Source organism: Osmerus mordax, chromosome 4 (assembly GCF_038355195.1).
Source record: "Osmerus mordax isolate fOsmMor3 chromosome 4, fOsmMor3.pri, whole genome shotgun sequence".
Lineage (NCBI taxonomy): Eukaryota > Metazoa > Chordata > Actinopteri > Osmeriformes > Osmeridae > Osmerus > Osmerus mordax.
Window position 1 is genome coordinate 22,101,001 of NC_090053.1, and position 17,943 is coordinate 22,118,943.

The following is a 17,943-nucleotide window of genomic DNA, read 5'->3' on the forward strand; positions in this document are numbered from 1 at the left end:
CTCTCTCTCTCTCTCTCTCTCTCTCTCTCTCTCTCTCTCTCTCTCTCTCTCTCTCTCTCTCTCTCTCTCTCTCTCTCCTGTCATCACCTCTCTCTCCTGTCATCACCTCTCTCTCCTGTCACCCTTCTCTCTCCCTCTCCTGTCACCCCTCTCCACCTCTCTCTCTCTTCAACCTCTCCCTCTTGGCTTTGCCCTCCTTTCTCTTCTTCTATCCATTTCTCCTCCTCTGAGAGGATGGCGTGCAGCCAGGAGCAGCTAGCCTGCTCAGCTCTGAACCCTCTGCACTCGCACGTCTGGGAGGAAGACTGACGCTGGCCCGCAACGTTTCCCCTCCATTGTTGACAACTTCCTTATTTTCATACGCAAACTTGGAGAGGTGAAGCCTGCAGAAGATTTCAACAGAGGCCTGTGTGTTATGTGGAGGAAGAGGCCTGTGTGTCATGTGGAGGAAGAGGCCTGTGTGTCATGTGGAGGAAGAGGCCTGTGTCATGTGGAGGAAGAGGCCTGTGTGTCATGTGGAGGAAGAGGCCTGTGTGTCATGTGGAGGAAGAGGCCTGTGTGTCATGTGGAGGAAGAGGCCTGTGTGTCATGTGGAGGAAGAGGCCTGTGTGTCATGTGGAGGAAGAGGCCTGTGTCATGTGGAGGAAGAGGCCTGTGTGTTATGTGGAGGAAGAGGCCTGTGTGTCATGTGGAGGAAGAGGCCTGTGTGTTATGTGGAGGAAGAGGCCTGTGTGTCATGTGGAGGAAGGTGTTGAATGTTCGATGGTTCATGTAGCAGCATGTGTGGGCAGCGAGTAAACAACAGCCTCCGCCAAGAAGAAGAAGGAACAATAACAGCGATCCCAGACAGGGGTCAGGTTGTTACTTAGCAGCAGGCTGGTCTGGGAAAACTCGGATCACTTAACACACAGGAGGGTTGAATGGGGGCTTGTTTTCCAGGCCCAGGGAAACACAAACAGCCACCCTCCTGCCCCAGGGTGACTGAGAGGAGACAACAGGGGGAGGGAGAAGAGGGGGGGGAGGAGGGAGAGAGACAAGGGGAGGTAGTTGTTCTGTATTACTCCTTACAGCCTATTGAAGGGGTGTGTCTCCTCCCCCCTCCTCTCCAGCGCTCAGCCTCACCCCGGTCATGTGACATGGGTGAAGACTGGAGGCTGTGGATCCTACAACACCTACTCTATATCACAGCACCGTAGATATTAGGGGTGGGGGGAAAAATTGATTCATATTTGAATCGCGATTCAGTCTTCTAGCGATTTACATCAATTCACAAATGTAAAAAATCAATGTTCTTGTTTTAATATATTTTTTAAATTATTATTATAAAAAATTGTAAACAATCGTGAATCGATTTGTGACCCCAAGAATTGAATCGAATCGTGAGGTACCAAAAGATTCCTACCCCTAGTAGATATGCTGTTGTCTGACTACTTCTAGTTTCACCCCCACATCTCACACAGTGACCCATTTTTGCTCAGCGCATATTTCTCATTTCTGTGGGGAAGACCTTAAATGCCCAGTAAATCAAACTGGTAAATAAGTAAATGAAATCTTAAGAACAACTTGAAAAAAGGGTTTTTATTTAAGAAGGCAGTTAGTGGCACCCTGCTTGCTCTGTCTGGCTTTGAATTGGCAACAGCAAGTTCAAGTTCCTCTTAAGGATGCGCCCCAGGCTGGATAGAAATAACAAAGTCAGACAGTTTTAACTGTGTGTTCAGAGGGCAGGGATTACCCACTAAGTCACCGGTCAGTTTATCAGTTTAACATTTAACAGGAAAATGGGTTTTAGTCCTTTATCCCTGCAAACGATCTACTGCTCTCCTCTCTCTCCTCTTCTCTCTCTCATCTACTCTTCTTTACTCTCTCCTCTCTCTCGCCACTCGAGCGTTCAGAGATTAAGGCCTCATCATACACTCATAATCCTGTCTTCTCTTATCAGTACGCTTGAATATGTGGAATAATCCAACACAACTCTGTCAACACACGATGCTTTTTGAACTGCTGCTAAGAGCACAGACTGTCCCTCCCTGGTGTGACAGACAGCAGGGCTGCTGGCTGAGTCTCTCCAGCCCGCCCCTCCTCCAGTCACGTACAGGGGCTTCTGTCCCCCTAGTCTGTTTGACCCCCGGCCAGGGGAGGGGACACCATAATAGGAGGAGTTCAATCTGAATGGCCCTGGGGAGCAGGGGTCGTAGCCTGGAGGGGCCCATGGCCTTCAGACTTGACCCCAGGTAGGGGTGGGGGGGGGAGAGATTACGGAGATTGTGCCCGACGAGTCATGAAAAGCTCCTCACAGGGGAGGATAAAGCCAGTGACCTGGGCTGCAGAGCCCCCTGCCCCCCTGCTCCTCTTGTCCTCCTGCTCCTCTTGTCGTCCTGCCCCCCTGCTCTGGTTGTCCTCCTGCCCCCCTGCTCCTCTTGTCCTCCTGCCCCCCTGCTCCTCTTGTCCCCCTGCTCCTCTTGTCCTCCTGCCCCCCTGCTCCTCTTGTCCCCCTGCTCCTCTTGTCCTCCTGCCCCCCTGCTCCTTTTGTCCCCCTGCTCCTCCTGCCTCCCTGCTCCTCTTGTCCTCCTGCCCCCCTGCTCCTCTTGTCCTCCTGCCCCCCTGCTCCTCTTGTCCTCCTTCCCCCCTGCTCCTCTTGTCCTCCTGCCCCCTGCTCCTCTTGTCCTCCTGCCCCCCTGCTCCTCTTGTCCTCCTGCCCCCCTGCTCCTCTTGTCCCCCTGCTCCTCTTGTCCTCCTGCCCCCCTTCTCCTCTTGTCCTCCTGCCCCCCTGCTCCTCTTGTCCTCTTGCCCCCCTGCTCCTCTTGTCCCCCTGCTCCTCTTGTCCTCCTGCCCCCCTGCTCCTCTTGTCCTCTTGCCCCCCTGCTCCTCTTGTCCTCCTGCCTCCCTGCTCCTCTTGTCCTCCTGCCCCCCTGCTCCTCTTGTCCTCCTGCCCCCCTGCTCCTCTTGGCAGCATGCAGCTCGCTGCGAGGTGCAGCGGCCTGGAGAGTCCTCACACACTGCTCTCTCCACAATGAGCCCTTCTCCTCCAGGACGCTCTCTCTCTCCCTCCCCCTCTCTCTCTTTCTCTCCCCCTCTCTCCCTATTGTCTGCTGGCAGTTGACTTGCTGGCATGTTTCATAGCACCTCCTCTCCCTCTCGCTCCCGTCCCTCCCTCCTCCTCTCTCTCTCTCTCTCTCTCTCTCTCCCTCCCTCCTTGACTTCATGTTTCATAGCACCTCCTCTCCCTCTCGCTCCCGTCCCTCCCTCCTCTCAGCCCAGGCTCTGTGCTGGGAGCTGGAAGCCTGATTTCACTCTGACTATATTTATTTTTGTAAACTGGGCATATGTGTGGCATATGTGTGGGTCACCTGCTCATAATGCTAGGCTAACACTAGGCTAACGCTAGCCTATTACACCCAGATGGAGACCAGTTCCCTGCCCTGCATGTTTTTCATTGTGTACCTAACCCGACCCTACCTGCCCCCATCCTGACCTACCCTGCCTTACCCCATCCTGACCTACTCGGCCTTACCCCCCCCCCCACCCCCCACCCTGTCCCCTCTCGGTAATCTCTCCAGTGAAGAGGAATAAACTCATTATCTGTCTGAGACTAAATCCCCTATGCCCCTGCAGCACCTTGAGAAGAATGGATCTCATGTTGTTGACGTGTGTTGTTCTGGGTTTGTCTGATGACATCCTCCCTGGTCTGGTGTGGAGATGACATCCTCCTCCAGCCTGGTGTGGAGATGACATCCTCCTCCAGCCTGGTGTGGAGATGACATCCTCCTCCAGCCTGGTGTGGAGATGACATCCTCCCTGGTCTGGTGTGGAGATGACATCCTCCTCCAGCCTGGTGTGGAGATGACATCCACCCCCAGCCTGGTGTGGCGATGACATCCTCCCTGGTCTGGTGTGGAGATGACATCCTGCTCCAGCCTGGTGTGGAGATGACATCCTCCCCGGTCTGGTGTGGAGATGACATCCTCCCTGGTCTGGTGTTGAGATGACATCCTCTTTGGTCTGGTGTTGAGATGACATCCTCCCTGGTCTGGTGTGGAGATGACATCCTCCCCGGTCTGGTGTGGAGATGACATCCTCCCTGGTCTGGTGTTGAGATGACATCCTCCCTGGTCTGGTGTGGAGATGACATCCTCCCTGGTCTGGTGTGGAGATGACATCCTCCCTGGTCTGGTGTTGAGATGACATCCTCCCTGGTCTGGTGTTGAGATGACATCCTCCCTGGTCTGGTGTGGAGATGACATCCTCCCTGGTCTGGTGTGGAGATGACATCCTCCCTGGTCTGGTGTTGAGATGACATCCTCCCTGGTCTGGTGTGGAGATGACATCCTCCCTGGTCTGGTGTTGAGATGACATCCTCCCCGGTCTGGTGTGGAGATGACATCCGCTATAAAATTAGCTATTACTAATAATAAGCCTCGTGTCACCAGTCCTGTTGTTACCGAATGCCGATATTATAAAAAATGCCTGAGTGTTTGCATGCATTAGAGAAGTAGGCAATTTACGGTTTTCAAGTGGTAGGCTACATCATATTCAACGTCGAACAATGGAATATAAACCGTTGTTGGCAGAGTGTGCATTCAACATGTTTTGAGTCACCCGATACTTTGATAATATGCTTCCATACCACAGATTTATTTGCCATTTTGCCTAAAGGATTAATAATACCAATTGTAGACAAAGTATGGTAGAGTTTAGGCTGACAGATACAATTGTGTTCATGTGCCGTGTGGCAAAAAAAGAAATGCTGAATTAAAGAACATTTCTTTAATTCAGCAATGGTGACACAAGCGGGAATCAGATCTCACACTTCCATACGGCTGCTCGACTAAAACAAATCTAGGTGGCTGGCTGACTAGGTGGCTGGCTGACTAGGTGGCTGGCTGACAGACTAGGTGACTGGCTGGCTAGCTGGCTGGCTGGCTGGCTGGCTGACTAGGTGACTGGCTGACTAGGTGGCTGGCTGACAGACTAGGTGACCAGCTGGCTGGCTAGCTGGGTGGCTGGTTGGCTGGCTGACTAGGTGGCTGGCTGAGTAGGTGGCTGGCTGACAGACTAGGTGACCAGCTGGCTGGCTAGCTGGCTGGCTAGCTGGCTGGCTGGCTGGCTGACTAGGTGGCTGGGTTGCTAGCAACACCATTCGTGGAGAAGCAGGGGACCAAACTAGCAAACCACTATATGAAGCTGCGCACCATGAAGTCATCATTAGATGCCTGTTTGCGTGAGCTTTTGTGCCCATGAAACGTTGTTGATGTGATACAATGGAATGATACAATGGAATATAAACCGTTGTTGGCAGAGTGTGCATTCAACATGTTTTGAGTCACCCGGTACTTTGATAATATGCTTCCATACCACAGATTTATTTGCCATTTTGCCTAAAGGATTAATAATACCAATTGTAGACAAAGTATGGTAGAGTTTAGGCTGGCAAAAAAAAAACTGATTAACGAAAGGGACAACAGAAACACCTTTTTTAAATTATATTTTTAGAGTTGCTTTATTTGTCTTAAATAATATAATATACAATTTCTGTGGAACATTTCTTTAATTCAGCAATGGTGTGTGTCAAGCGGGAATCAGATCTCACACTTCCATACGGCTGCTCGACTAAAACAAATCTTAGTCGACCAAGAGCATATCGACCAAACAATCGACTAGTCGACTGAGTGGGGACAGCCCTACTACACACATGAGCAGCGGCAGGGTATGGCGCCGGTACTGGGACAGTGAGGAAGTTAGTTGCGAGCCATGGCACATGGCTTTCTGTTAGCATGTAGCAAGAGGCCCACACACTCAACACTCTTCAACCAGCATCTGTAAAGACCAGGTGTTCCTGATACCCTCCTGGCTCTTCTGTGACTCCATGAGGGGTTTGTAATGGGCTCTGGAATGGTAGAGTCCACCATGAGGGGTTTGTAATGGGCTCTGGAATGGAAGAGTCCAAATATTGTGGCTTGGGCTTTTAGTGTTCCATGCCTTGACAAATAACAAAATAACACTACGACTAACATTACACTCTGGAGCAGATCACAGGGCCAGACTTTGGTGCTTGGTGCAGTTATGCTGGTAATGGTTCCTACAACAGCTGATGTCATGCTGAATGTTAGCAGATGGGGTTGTAATGGTTCCAAACCCTGCATCCCAACCTCTGCCCAGGAGACAACTACACTTACTGTTAGAATTCTGTTTCTGGGTAAGCTGTCCCTGTATGTTTGTCTCTTCTCTGCTTCTGCTCTGACCTGCTTCTGAGGAAGCAGCCTCTGAGGAAGCAGCCTCTGAGGATGCAGCCTCTGAGGAAGCAGCCTCTGAGGAAGCAGCCTCTGAGGAAGCAGCCTCTGAGGAAGCAGCCTCTGAGGAAGCAGCCTCTGAGGAAGCAGCCTCTGAGGAAGCAGCCTCTGAGGAAGCAGCCTCTGAGGAAGCAGCCTCTGAGGAAGCAGGACTGCTGCTCTCTGTGGTCTCCTTCTGGAAACCCAACCAACCATGTCTGTTCTAAAACTGGGAAACGCTCCTTTGAATCTGCCTGCTGTGGAAACATCATCGTTTTGACACTGTGACACTTATAACAGAACAGCCGTGTGAGTTGAGGTCAGCTGAGAAGTCTCTCCAGGGGAACGTGATCAGGGGATGGAGGTGGAGGTGGTAGAGTTCATCTACTAATGCCTGCTGCCCCCTAGTGTCCACAACACCAAACAAGAGTCTCTGCAGCGTCCTCCTCCTGTGTGTGTGTGTGCGTGTGTGTGTGCGTGCGTGCGTGTGTGCGCTTGCTTGCTTGCTTGCTTGCGTGCATCAGCCTTAGTGTGGGCAGGAAAGCCAGTATTCTCATATGAATGCTGAGATTCCATCTAATTTCAGATTGACATACATTTGTACCCTGTTGTTTCAGTGGTGTTAAAGAAGTAGGCCAATGAATGAATTGCCATGACTTCCCTTTAAAATGCAATATGCTCTCTTGTGCAAATGACATGATAGAAAACAGCATATTCTGTACATTAGGTTTGATGTGTATGCCAAGCTGTTATTGGGGTTATGACGATGTTATGGTTACTGTAGTTACGTGTTAGTAGTTAGTGATCAGTGTCTCTCGCCCCCCTCCCTCAGGCATGCTGGTGGTGAATGTGACCTGGAGGAATAAGACGTACGTGGGAACTCTCCTGGACTGCACACGACACGACTGGGCGCCCCCAAGGTAAACACACACACACTAACACAGGCACACACACTAACACACACACTAACACAGAAAGACACAGTCCAGAGATGACAGCATGCACAGACACAGCCAGACAGGGTGGTCTCGTGTCCCGATGGCCCTCGCAGCACACTGGGCTTGGGACAGAGGAGGAGCGCAGCTAGCTTCCTGCTGGCTGCTTATCCCCCTGACACTGGGATTTTGTGATGCTACATAGATGAGGAATTGATTTCTCCTCTCGTTCTCTCCTTCGCCATCCATCCCACGGAGATGTGACGTGGCTGCCTGACTAGGTGGCTGGCTGCCTGACTAGGTGGCTGGCTGGCTGTCTAGGTGGCTGGTTGGCTGACTAGGTGGCTGGCTGTCTGGCTGACTGACTAGCTTGCTGGCTGGCTGACTGGCTCACTAGGTGGCTGGCTGACTAGCTGGCTGGCTGACTAGGTGGCTGGCTGACTGACTAGGTGGCTGACTTGGTGGCTGGCTGACTAGGTGGCTAGCTGGCTGGCTGGCTGGCTAGCTGGCTGACTAGGTGGCTGGCTGACTAGGTGGCTGGCTGACTATGTGGCTGGCTGGCTGACTAGGTGGCTGGCTGACTAGGTGGCTGGCTGGCTGGCTGACTAGGTGGCTGGCTGACTAGGTGGCTGGCTGACTAGGTGGCTGACTAGGAGCTAGGTCCCCTACAGCTCACGACTTTCGTCGTGAGCTGTAGGGGACGTGGCTGCCTGACTAGGTGGCTGGCTGCCTGACTAGGTGGCTGGTTGGCTGACTAGGTGTCTGGCTGACTGACTAGCTTGCTGGCTGGCTGGCTGACTGGCTCACTAGGTGGCTGGCTGACTAGCTGGCTGGCTGACTAGGTGGCTGGCTGACTGACTAGGTGGCTGACTTGGTGGCTGACTGACTAGGTGGCTAGCTGGCTGGCTAGCTGGCTGACTAGGTGGCTGGCTGACTAGGTGGCTGGCTGACTGACTAGGTGGCTGACTAGGTGGCTGGCTGACTATGTGGCTGGCTGGCTGACTAGGTGGCTGGCTGGCTGACTAGGTGGCTGGCTGGCTGACTAGGTGGCTGGCTGGCTGGCTGACTAGGTGGCTGGCTGACTAGGTGGCTGGCTGACTGACTAGGTGGCTGGCTGACTAGGTGGCTGGCTGACTATGTGGCTGGCTGGCTGACTAGGTGGCTGGCTGACTAGGTGGCTGGCTGGCTGGCTGACTAGGTGGCTGGCTGACTAGGTGGTTGGCTGACTAGGTGGCTGGCTGGCTGGCTGACTAGGTGGCTGGCTGGCTGGCTGACTAGGTGGCTGGCTGACTAGGTAGGTGGCTGGCTGACTAGGTGGCTGGCTGAGTAGGTGGCTGGCTGACAGACTAGGTGACCAGCTGGCTGGCTAGCTGGCTGGCTAGCTGGCTGGCTGGCTGGCTGATTAGGTGGCTGGGTTGCTAGCAACACCATTCGTGGAGAAGCAGGGGACCAAACTAGCACACCACTATATGAAGCTGCGCACCATGAAGTCATCATTAGATGCCTGTTTGCGTGAGCTTTTGTGCCCATGAAACGTTGTTGATGTGATAATGCAGCACAGGTTCCAGTGGCTGAAAGAGCTTCAAAGTGCTTCATCCGTTTAGATCCAGTAACAGCGTAACCCTAACAGCTAGGGTGTACTAGTCTGGTGGTTAGGGCTGGGCGAAAAAAAAATTGTAAAGAGAAAAAAAGTAATGTCTTCCCTCAATAAACTTATCGTAACATTAATTCATTTTCAATAATATCGATAATGTCGATAGAGAATAATTAGGTACAGCAGTCCATTTGATTTCTTTGATGCAGCAGGAAGTTGCGAAGAAATGGTATCCTACGCTCACTAAAATGCTGAGAACCTCAAGTGGAGTAGCTAATGTTAACCGCGGAAAATGAGTCTTATTGCCGAAAACAGTGCTAGCGATAGCCATGGCGAGGGAGCAACTTCCAATCAAGAAATTATTGATAAATAGGGTTAATATTCTTCAGTTATTTGGAAGTGGTTTGGCTTTTTGAAATCCGACAAAGAGCAGAGCAATGTTCGGTGCAAATTGTGTAGTAAACAGTGTCTACCAAGTTTGGTAATACGACAAACCTTTTTTTACCACCTGAAGAAAAATGACTCGTTGGAACATGCAGAAAGTGTTTGCGCCAAGGTATTGATAAAAAGCAAGGTTTTAAAAAGCTTAAGTTACTTGACCCCAGGTATGTGCTCCCTGGCCGCAAACATTTCTCTCACACCGCGCTGCCTAAACTTTTTGCCGAGTGTAGGGAAAAAGTTGTGGAAGAGACTTATTTTGAACTACTACGGATTTACATTTAGTCATTTAGCAGACGCTCTTATCCAGAGCGACTTACAGTAAGTACAGGGACATTCCCCCGAGGCAAGTAGGGTGAAGTGCCTTGCCCAAGGACACAACGTCAGTTTGCATGACCGGGAATCGAACTGGCAACCTTCGGATTACTAGCCCGATTCCCTCACCGCTCAGCCACCTGAGTCCACGGATCTGTGGCCTATCGTCTTAATTAGCGTTATCGAATGGAAATATAAATATTAGTGGTGGGCATAGATATTTTTTTTTAATCTAGATTAATCTCACTGTAATCTTGGCGTTAATCTAGATTAATCTAGATTAAAATGGTTTATTTGAATTCCGCCGAAGGCATTCAGAATATAATGACTAAAAGTAAGTCTTTGAGAACGGGTTTCTCAAGCCAGGTGGCGCATTAGACCAGGAGCTCATCTCCTGTTTCCAAAATGCATCACAAACTGCTCGAGAAAGCTGTTCTACTATGATAATTGGTGATGAAAATAAATAACGTTCAATAAGATGTACTTGTGTTTATTAACTGTTTATTAGATTAGTTAGCTTGGCTGATGATAGAGCTGTGCTGACGGGCTTGCCTCGGTTGCACTCTAACATCGTAGTTTGACGACTACTCTTCCCCTGCGCTACATCAGTGCTTGGCCCGGCATCTTCCGCATTAGCTAAGGGATGCTTTGCGATTAGGTGGTATTTGAGACTGGAAGAACTCCTACAGTAGACTAATTCCGCATAGCACAAGGTGCAAACAACCTTAGTCTTGTCGAGGTTTCCATTGGGAAGCTTCTTAAAAATACATTTTCCCTGAAGCAAACCAGGCGGCTTCATAGCTGCATCCATGTTAGCACGTCATGTTTGATGTGATAATTTCATACACAAGGCATACACACAGGTTCTAAGACTCGTTCTCGCCCCCTACAGTGCAATTCGGCTAGGTATACTTCCGCGCTAAAATATCAAGGTGAAAGTCATCATAGCTTGCGTAGTATAGACCCAGCTCCCAACCCAACTTTGAGAATAGATTAACGGCGATATTTTTTTTTATCGCCGATAAGAGTCGCAGCGTGTTAACGCCGATAACGGCCCACCACTAATAAATATCTATATCGCAATTTTTTTTACCCATATCGCCAACTGATCTATTTTTTCCTGTTGGACTCTTGTCAGCAGCTGATAGTACGAGCTGTCATCTGTGGCTGTGATGACAAACTGAACAGCTCCTCCTCCCCTACTGTAGTCATCTCCTCCTCTGTGATCAAAGGGGGGTTGGTGACCATGGCGATCAGTCACAGAGGGGGTGGGGGGTTTAGATAACGTGGATCACACGGCCTCCTCTCCTGGGCCTGTGAAAGGCCCCTCACTGGAACCTGAGTGTTGTGGATGATCCACCAGAGAGAGGGGGAGCTGGGGGAAGGACCAGGACTGTTCCTACCCGAGTGTCTCTGCTAGCGGCCTCTCCACAGACACACCACTCATTCAGAGAGCTTTCAACTTGACCTCCCTTTTTGCATCCCCCTTAGCAGTTAATAATGGGTGTTTATGAAGAGGCTACACTTCCCTGCCAGGGTGCCAGCTGTTGTAGAGAACAGTACAGTGAGGACAGTGTTCATGTTTTTTCATGGTCTTTCCCCTCAGGTTTTGTGAATCTCCTACCAGCGATCTGGAGATGAGGAGCGTCCGTGGCCGGGGGAAGAGGATGCGTCCCAACAGCAACACCCCCGTCAACGACAACAGCAATTCGTCCGACAACAAGGGCAGCAGCAGCAGCAAAACCCGTGCGGCTTCCAACAGTAAGGGCCGGCGGGGCAGTCAGAACTCATCTGAGCGGCGCACGCCACCCAACAGCAACACGGAGGACGTGAAGGCCAGCCCCTCATCGGCCAACAAGCGCAAGAACAAGCCTGCATCCGACATGGAGCCCAACTCCAGCTCGGAGGACACCAAGGGCAGCAAGCGCATGCGCACCAACTCCAACAGCGGAGGAATCCCGCTGCCCCCCCACGCCACCCTGTCCGTCCCCTCCATCAAGACAGAGCCCCCGCCCCCACCCCTGCTGGATCGCAACTGCCCCTCGCCAGTCCTCATCGACTGCCCCCACCCCAACTGCAACAAGAAGTACAAGCACATCAACGGCCTTAAGTACCACCAGGCCCGCGCCCACAACCACGACGACATCAAGCTGGACCTGGACGGGGACAGCGAGTACGGAGAGGACTCCACCCTCCATCCCGATCCAGCCAACTGCAATGGAGCTTCGATCTCCCAGAAGGCCTGCCTGTCCCCCGCCCGCTCGGTCACGCCTAAGGGACGGGGCTTTGAGGCCCAGAGCCCCTCCCCCGGGAAGTTGGGTCCCAAGCAGTGCAAGAAGAAGCCTGGCGATGCCGAGGCGGGCGCGGGGGGCGTGGCCATGGAGGGCTGTGAGGAGGGGCCATGCTTGACGGACGAGGCCAGTAACGATGATGTCGACGACAAGAAAGATAAGTCCAAGAAGGCGTGCAGTGGCTCCAAGGCTGACAAGCTGGCCCAGAAAGCTCTAAAGGCTCGGCCCATCGCCCCGGCCATACCTCCCCAGCAGCTGTACTCCCTACAGACCGCAGGATTCCCCCCAACCGGCCCCGGGCACACCTCCGCCATGGGCTCAGTGGTTCAGTCCATTCCCAAGAGCCCGCAACTGAAAGCCATCCAACCCAAGCCTTCCATACTAGGGGAGCCCTTGTCTGTGAACCCCACCCTGAGCGCGTCCAAGGACAAGAAGAAGAAAGAGAAGAAGAAGAAGGAAGGGGGGAAGGAGGGGGACAGCCCCAAGGGGCCGGTGAGAGCAGGGAAGCCGGAGGAGGGGAAGAGCCCGTACTCTGAGTCGTCTGACCCCGGCAGCAGGAGCGACGGGCTTCTGAACGGCTCGTCGGACCTACACCAGAGCCGGCTGGCGAGCATCAAGGCAGAGGCCGACAAGATCTACAGCTTCTCGGACAACGCCCCCAGTCCCTCCATCGGCGTGGCCAGCCGTATCGAGAGCGGTGGCCTGGCCACGCCCCTCAACGTGGTCACGCAGAACGGAGCCGACAGCTCCTCCGTGAAGACCAACAGCCCCGCCTACTCTGACATCTCGGATGCCGGCGAGGACGGCGAGGGTCGGGTGGAGGGCGTCAAGGGCATCAAGTCTGAGGAGCACTCTGTCCGGGATGGAGCCAAGAAGGCCCTGTTCACCTCCCAGGCCCCCAGCAAGGACTCTCCCTACTACCCCGGCTACGATGCCTACTACTCCCCCAACTACACCAACCCCAGCCCGGGCGTGTCTGCCTCGGCACCCCTCCAGGAGGGGGCCCCGGTGAAGGTGAAGAAAGAGGAGGACCAGGAGCCGACGGAGGAGAAGGTGAAGGTAGAGCACCAGGAGGATCGCAAGCCTGAGCTGGGTCCTCTGGGGCAGCAGCAGACCTCTGTCATCCAGCAGCGCTCCAACATGTACATGCAGCCTCTCTACTATAACCAGTACGCCTACGTACCTCCGTACACCTACCACCCTGCCGACCAGGCCTACCACAACCACCTGATGAACACCAACCCGGCCTACCGGCAGCAGTATGAGGAGCGCCACCGGCAGGCGGCCGAGCAGCACCGCAGCGCCGCCGACAAGAAGGCGGAAGGTACCGGGAAGGAGCGGGACAGCTCTGGGAAGGGGGAAGACTGGAAGCAGAAAGCCTCGGTTCCCCCCACGCTCTCCAAAGCCCCCAGTCTCACGGACCTGGGGAAGGGCGGGCCGCCGCAGGGCAAGCCCAAGGAGCCCAGCTCCTCGTCCTCGGAGCAGGCCCAGTCGGTGATCATGCCCAAGGGGGAGGACGCCAAGACGCCCGGCCAGCAGGTGGAGGGGCTGAAGATGAAGCTGAACGAAGGAGGGCATCATGGGAAGGATGAGCCCAAGGCTGGCATGGAGTCAGGGAGGCCGTCCGCTATGGAGCAGGCCATGTGGTACCGACAGGTAGGCCGAACGTCACCAGATACTATCACAAGATCTTGACTGTGTTGATTGAATGTGTAGAAGTGTTGCTGTGTAATTGAATAATAATAATGTTATGTCGGCTGTATCTAATGTTGGCTGGGTCTTGCTCCTCTGTCCAGGAGCCTGACTCTGTCCAGGAGCCTGACTCTGTATCTAATGTTGGCTGGGTCTTGCTCCTCTGTCCAGGAGCCTGACTCTCGGCTGTGGCCCTACGTCTACCCTAACAAGTACCCTACCGAGGCGCAGAAAGCTCAGGAGGAGGAGAGGTGGAAGGAGGAACGCGAGCGGGACCGAGAGAGGGACCGGGACCGGGAGAGAGACAGGAAGGGCAAAGAGGACCGGGCGCGACCCAAAGAGGAGAGCAAGGAGGGGGCGGAGCCCCGGCCCTCGGCCCCTGAGGAGCACCGGGCTTTGGGGAAGGAGCAGCGCGGCACCACCCACATGCAGTTCTCCTCGCCGCTGGCCCAGCACCAGTCCTACGTGCCCTACATGCACGGGGCCTACGCCTACAGCCAGGGCTACGACCCCGGACACCCGGGCTACCGGGGCATGCCCTCGGTCATGATGCAGAACTACCCCGGTAAGAGACGTCAACCTAGCCCACCTGGAATCCGTAGTTATCCTATAAGGGTTTTGGGAAGTGGAGTGACAGCATTGTAGGTTTCCCAGTGTTGTTGTCAGGTGTGATGAACGAGGTCTTGTTGTAACCCTCCTGTACCCCCCAGGGTCATACCTGGCGGCCGGCTACTCCTTCTCCCCCTACGGCAGCAAGATGGGTCCTGGGGAGGAGGGCGGGGAGAAGGCTGCCCGCGCCAGCCCCACCGTCAGCAAGGCCTCCTCGGAGTCCAAGGCCTTGGACATCCTGCACCAGCACGCCAGCCAGTACAAGAGCAAGTCCCCCACCGTCAGTGAGAAGACGGGTCACGAGCGTGAGCGGGGGAGCGGGGAGCGAGAGATGGACCGGCCGCGCTCGTCTCCCTCGCAGCGCATCATGCCGTCCCATCACCACCTGGGCTACCCCCTGCTGCCTGGACAGTACGACCTGTCCTACGCTACAGGTCAGTCTGCCCACACACACACCTAACACACACACACCCATACACACACTTACACACTTTAACAATCCTGGAAACACACTTACACACACTTACTTTTCCTACCAATACAGATCATCCCTTCAGCTCTGACCACCTAAATCTGCTCCTACTTCTGATCCTTGATCTTGTGGTGTAATTTCTATATGCTATTTGTGCATCACTTTGGATTAAAGCTCCATGAATAAAGTGTCAGATGTAACGTCTCCTCCCTCACACCTGCCGTGATGGACGGTGACGTCCTCACTGTCTCCTCCCCCCAGGTCTGTCCTCTTCAGCCATCGTGGCTAGCCAGCAGGCCTCCGCCCCCTCCATGTACCCTCCTCCCAGGAGGTGAGGACGGTAAGACAACATCTTCAGCAGTGTGTCCAGTCACGTCTCTCAGCATGTTAACACAGCCTGAGTAACACACACAGTCACGTCTCTCAGCATGTTAACACAGCCTGAGTAACACACACAGTCACGTCTCTCAGCATGTTAACACAGCCTGAGTAACACACACAGTCACGTCTCTCAGCATGTTAACACAGCCTGAGTAACACACACAGTCACGTCCCTCAGCATGTTAACACAGCCTGAGTAACACACACAGTCACGTCTCTCAGCATGTTAACACAGCCTGAGTAACACACACAGTCACGTCTCTCAGCATGTTAACACAGCCTGAGTAACACACACAGTCACGTCTCTCAGCATGTTAACACAGCCTGAGTAACACACACAGTCACGTCTCTCAGCATGTTAACACAGCCTGAGTAACACACACAGTCACGTCTCTCAGCATGTTAACACAGCCTGAGTAACACACACAGTCACGTCTCTCAGCATGTTAACACAGCCTGAGTAACACACACAGTCACGTCTCTCAGCATGTTAACACAGCCTGAGTAACACACACAGTCATGTCTCTCAGCATGTTAACACAGCCTGAGTAACACACACAGTCTCGACCTGTCAGCATGTTAACACAGCCTGAGTAACACACACAGTCTCGACCTGTCAGCAGTCGTACTGCATACAAAACCAGCTGCTTTCTAGTGGTCACTGTGATGATTGTGTTTAATGGGAGGTTTGATAAAGCAGCACTGATTGTATAGTCTTCTTTGTCGTCACTGGGTGGCCTAATGATCTCTGTGTGTCCCTGCAGGGAGCCGGCCTCGTCCTTGGCCTTGCCTGGAGCCATGTGACTGGATCACATGATCAAGTGTGCGGAGCTGTGATCGTTGGACATCAGTTGACGGTGTTTGTTTGTGTTTCGTTTCTTCTGCCTGAATGTTCTTGCGGCGGCTTCTCCCAGCGCCCCGGTTGGCCGCTCCCTCCCCGGCCTCGCTGAGGCTCCTCGGCCTCGCTGAGGCTCCCCGGCCTCGCTGAGGCTCCCCGGCCTCGCTGAGGCTCCTCGGCCTCGCTGAGGCTCCCCGGCCTCGCTGAGGCTCCCCGGCCTCGCTGAGGCTCCTCGGCCTCGCTGAGGCTCCCCGGCCTCGCTGAGGCTCCTCGGCCTCGCTGAGGCTCCTCGGCCTCGCTGAGGCTCCTCGGCCAGGGGCTCAGGCAGGGAGAACGGGAAGGAGGTCAGACAGACTGGGTAGCGAACCCTGAAACTACACACTTTTCAGATTACCCTTTTTGTTTGGTTTTGTGTTTAGTTTTTGTTGTTTGAGCCAGACTTAGACGAGAGGGGAGCAGGGTTGGGATGTTCTCCTGCCTCTCCTCTCCACTCGGAGGTTCTCTATGCAAGCAGACGCTGCTCATCACGTACCGACACACCGGCCGTATCAACCTCACCCGGGAGAGGAGCCTTCCACTTCCTGTTTGATCTGTATTGTTGTGAGATGTTATTATCCGCCTACTTGAGTTCCGAGACAATATCCACATTTGGGGTTTTGTACATGGCTTTTGTTGTAGTTGTTGCTTAGCAACAGCATTCACGCTTTCTTACTCTTTTACCAACCTGGCCATGGGCCCACCCTGCTTGGACGGTGAATCTCCCTCACGCCCTCCAACACTACACCCCCTCCTGCAGCCGCAGCTAGGGAACGATGCTGCTCCTTCCTCAGAACAGGCAGTACAGAGCAGCAGGGCTCAGCCGGGGCATGGCTTGATGAGGATCTCTACCTGGAGGTACTAGGCTCAGACAGGAGGACAGGATTACCCATGCGCCCTGCAACGAGCCGGGCTCTCGGACCATTGGGGGCAGGACGCTCAGGGGTCACCTCTGGAGCTGCTGACTGCAGAAGCGGACGGGAGGGGCGTGTGGTCGGCGGTGTGGTGAGACTCTGGGGCCCTGAGGGCCAGGGGCAGGGACACGGTGTACACCCAGGACTGCAGCTGTGTGTCTGGGGCCTGCTGGGAGCGCAGACGCTCCCTGACGCTGGACACGCAGGGTCATGGGGAGGCTGTTCTGGGAGGTGGATGGACTGGCCTGCCGTCCCCAGAGGGAGAGACTCAGCCATGCTTTCATATTTATTCTGACTCTGGCGTCACAGAGTTTGGATTTTTGGCAGGACAGTCTGCAGTCAAGCCTTGTTAGACAGCCTGCCAGCGTCTGCTCTACGCTCTCATCCCTCTCTCTGGTTGGGGAATGTCTACATGGTGGAGGAGAGCACTAGATTGGCCCAGGCAGCATCCTGTTGACACAGCAGAGCAAGCCGGACTCTGGACAACCCTCCTGTCACCCCCCTCTCTCCCCGCCTCTCTCCCCGCCCCCCCGTCTCTTTCCCTGCCTCTCCCCTCTCTAACACACACTCACTATGTGGTTTCTGTATATATTGTACAGAGGAATTATTTAAAAAAAAGGTTGATGAATGCTATTGGAAACTTTCCTACTCTTTCTTTTCTTCTGTGTCTGTTAGCTTTCTCTTCTTTTCTACCGTTGTTGATATAATATGAAAACCTGTAGCTGGTGTAGCTGGTGTAACGGCTTTATAATTGAAGTGTTGTGATTGTTCCCCTCCCGCTCCCTCTCCAGCCCTCTACGTACGCTCCAGCGCTCTACGTACGCTCCAGCCCTCTACGTACGCTCCAGCGCTCTACGTACGCTTCAGCCCTCTATGTACGCTCCAGCCCTCTACGTACGCTCCAGCGCTCTACGTACGCTCCAGCGCTCACGTACGCTCCAGCCCTCTACGTACGCACCAGCGCTCCCTGCGCCTCTTAGCAACCTGCCATCACACCTGCTCACACCATCCCAACAGAGATCACAGATTTTCTTTATTTTATGGTTTTCATTCCCAAGAGATACTGCTCGTGAGTGCACGGTTGTTCAGTGGGTAGCAGTAATGTCCCAGCTAAGCATGCTGGACCCAGGCAGAGGAGAGGGGTAAGACCAGTGCTGTCTGC

The 17,943-nt window shown here is 53.8% G+C and overlaps 1 protein-coding gene across 2 annotated transcripts in view; it reads left to right on the plus strand.

Moving 5' to 3' along the window:
• The window catches only part of znf609a (zinc finger protein 609a), a 93,325-nt gene extending 77,357 nt beyond the window's left edge, over positions 1–15,968 (plus strand). Inside the window, exons 4-9 of one of the 2 annotated variants that reach the window (XM_067234581.1) lie at positions 7,099–7,186; positions 11,155–13,495; positions 13,703–14,096; positions 14,242–14,574; positions 14,874–14,952; positions 15,758–15,968. In XM_067234581.1, coding sequence (XP_067090682.1) covers positions 7,099–7,186; positions 11,155–13,495; positions 13,703–14,096; positions 14,242–14,574; positions 14,874–14,947 — 3,230 coding nt within the window. In that variant the 3' untranslated portion in view covers positions 14,948–14,952; positions 15,758–15,968. The remainder of the gene's footprint in view (positions 1–7,098; positions 7,187–11,154; positions 13,496–13,702; positions 14,097–14,241; positions 14,575–14,873; positions 14,953–15,757) is intronic. The other variant, XM_067234580.1, reaches the window with a different exon arrangement.
• The last annotated feature ends 1,975 nt before the right edge of the window (positions 15,969–17,943 follow it).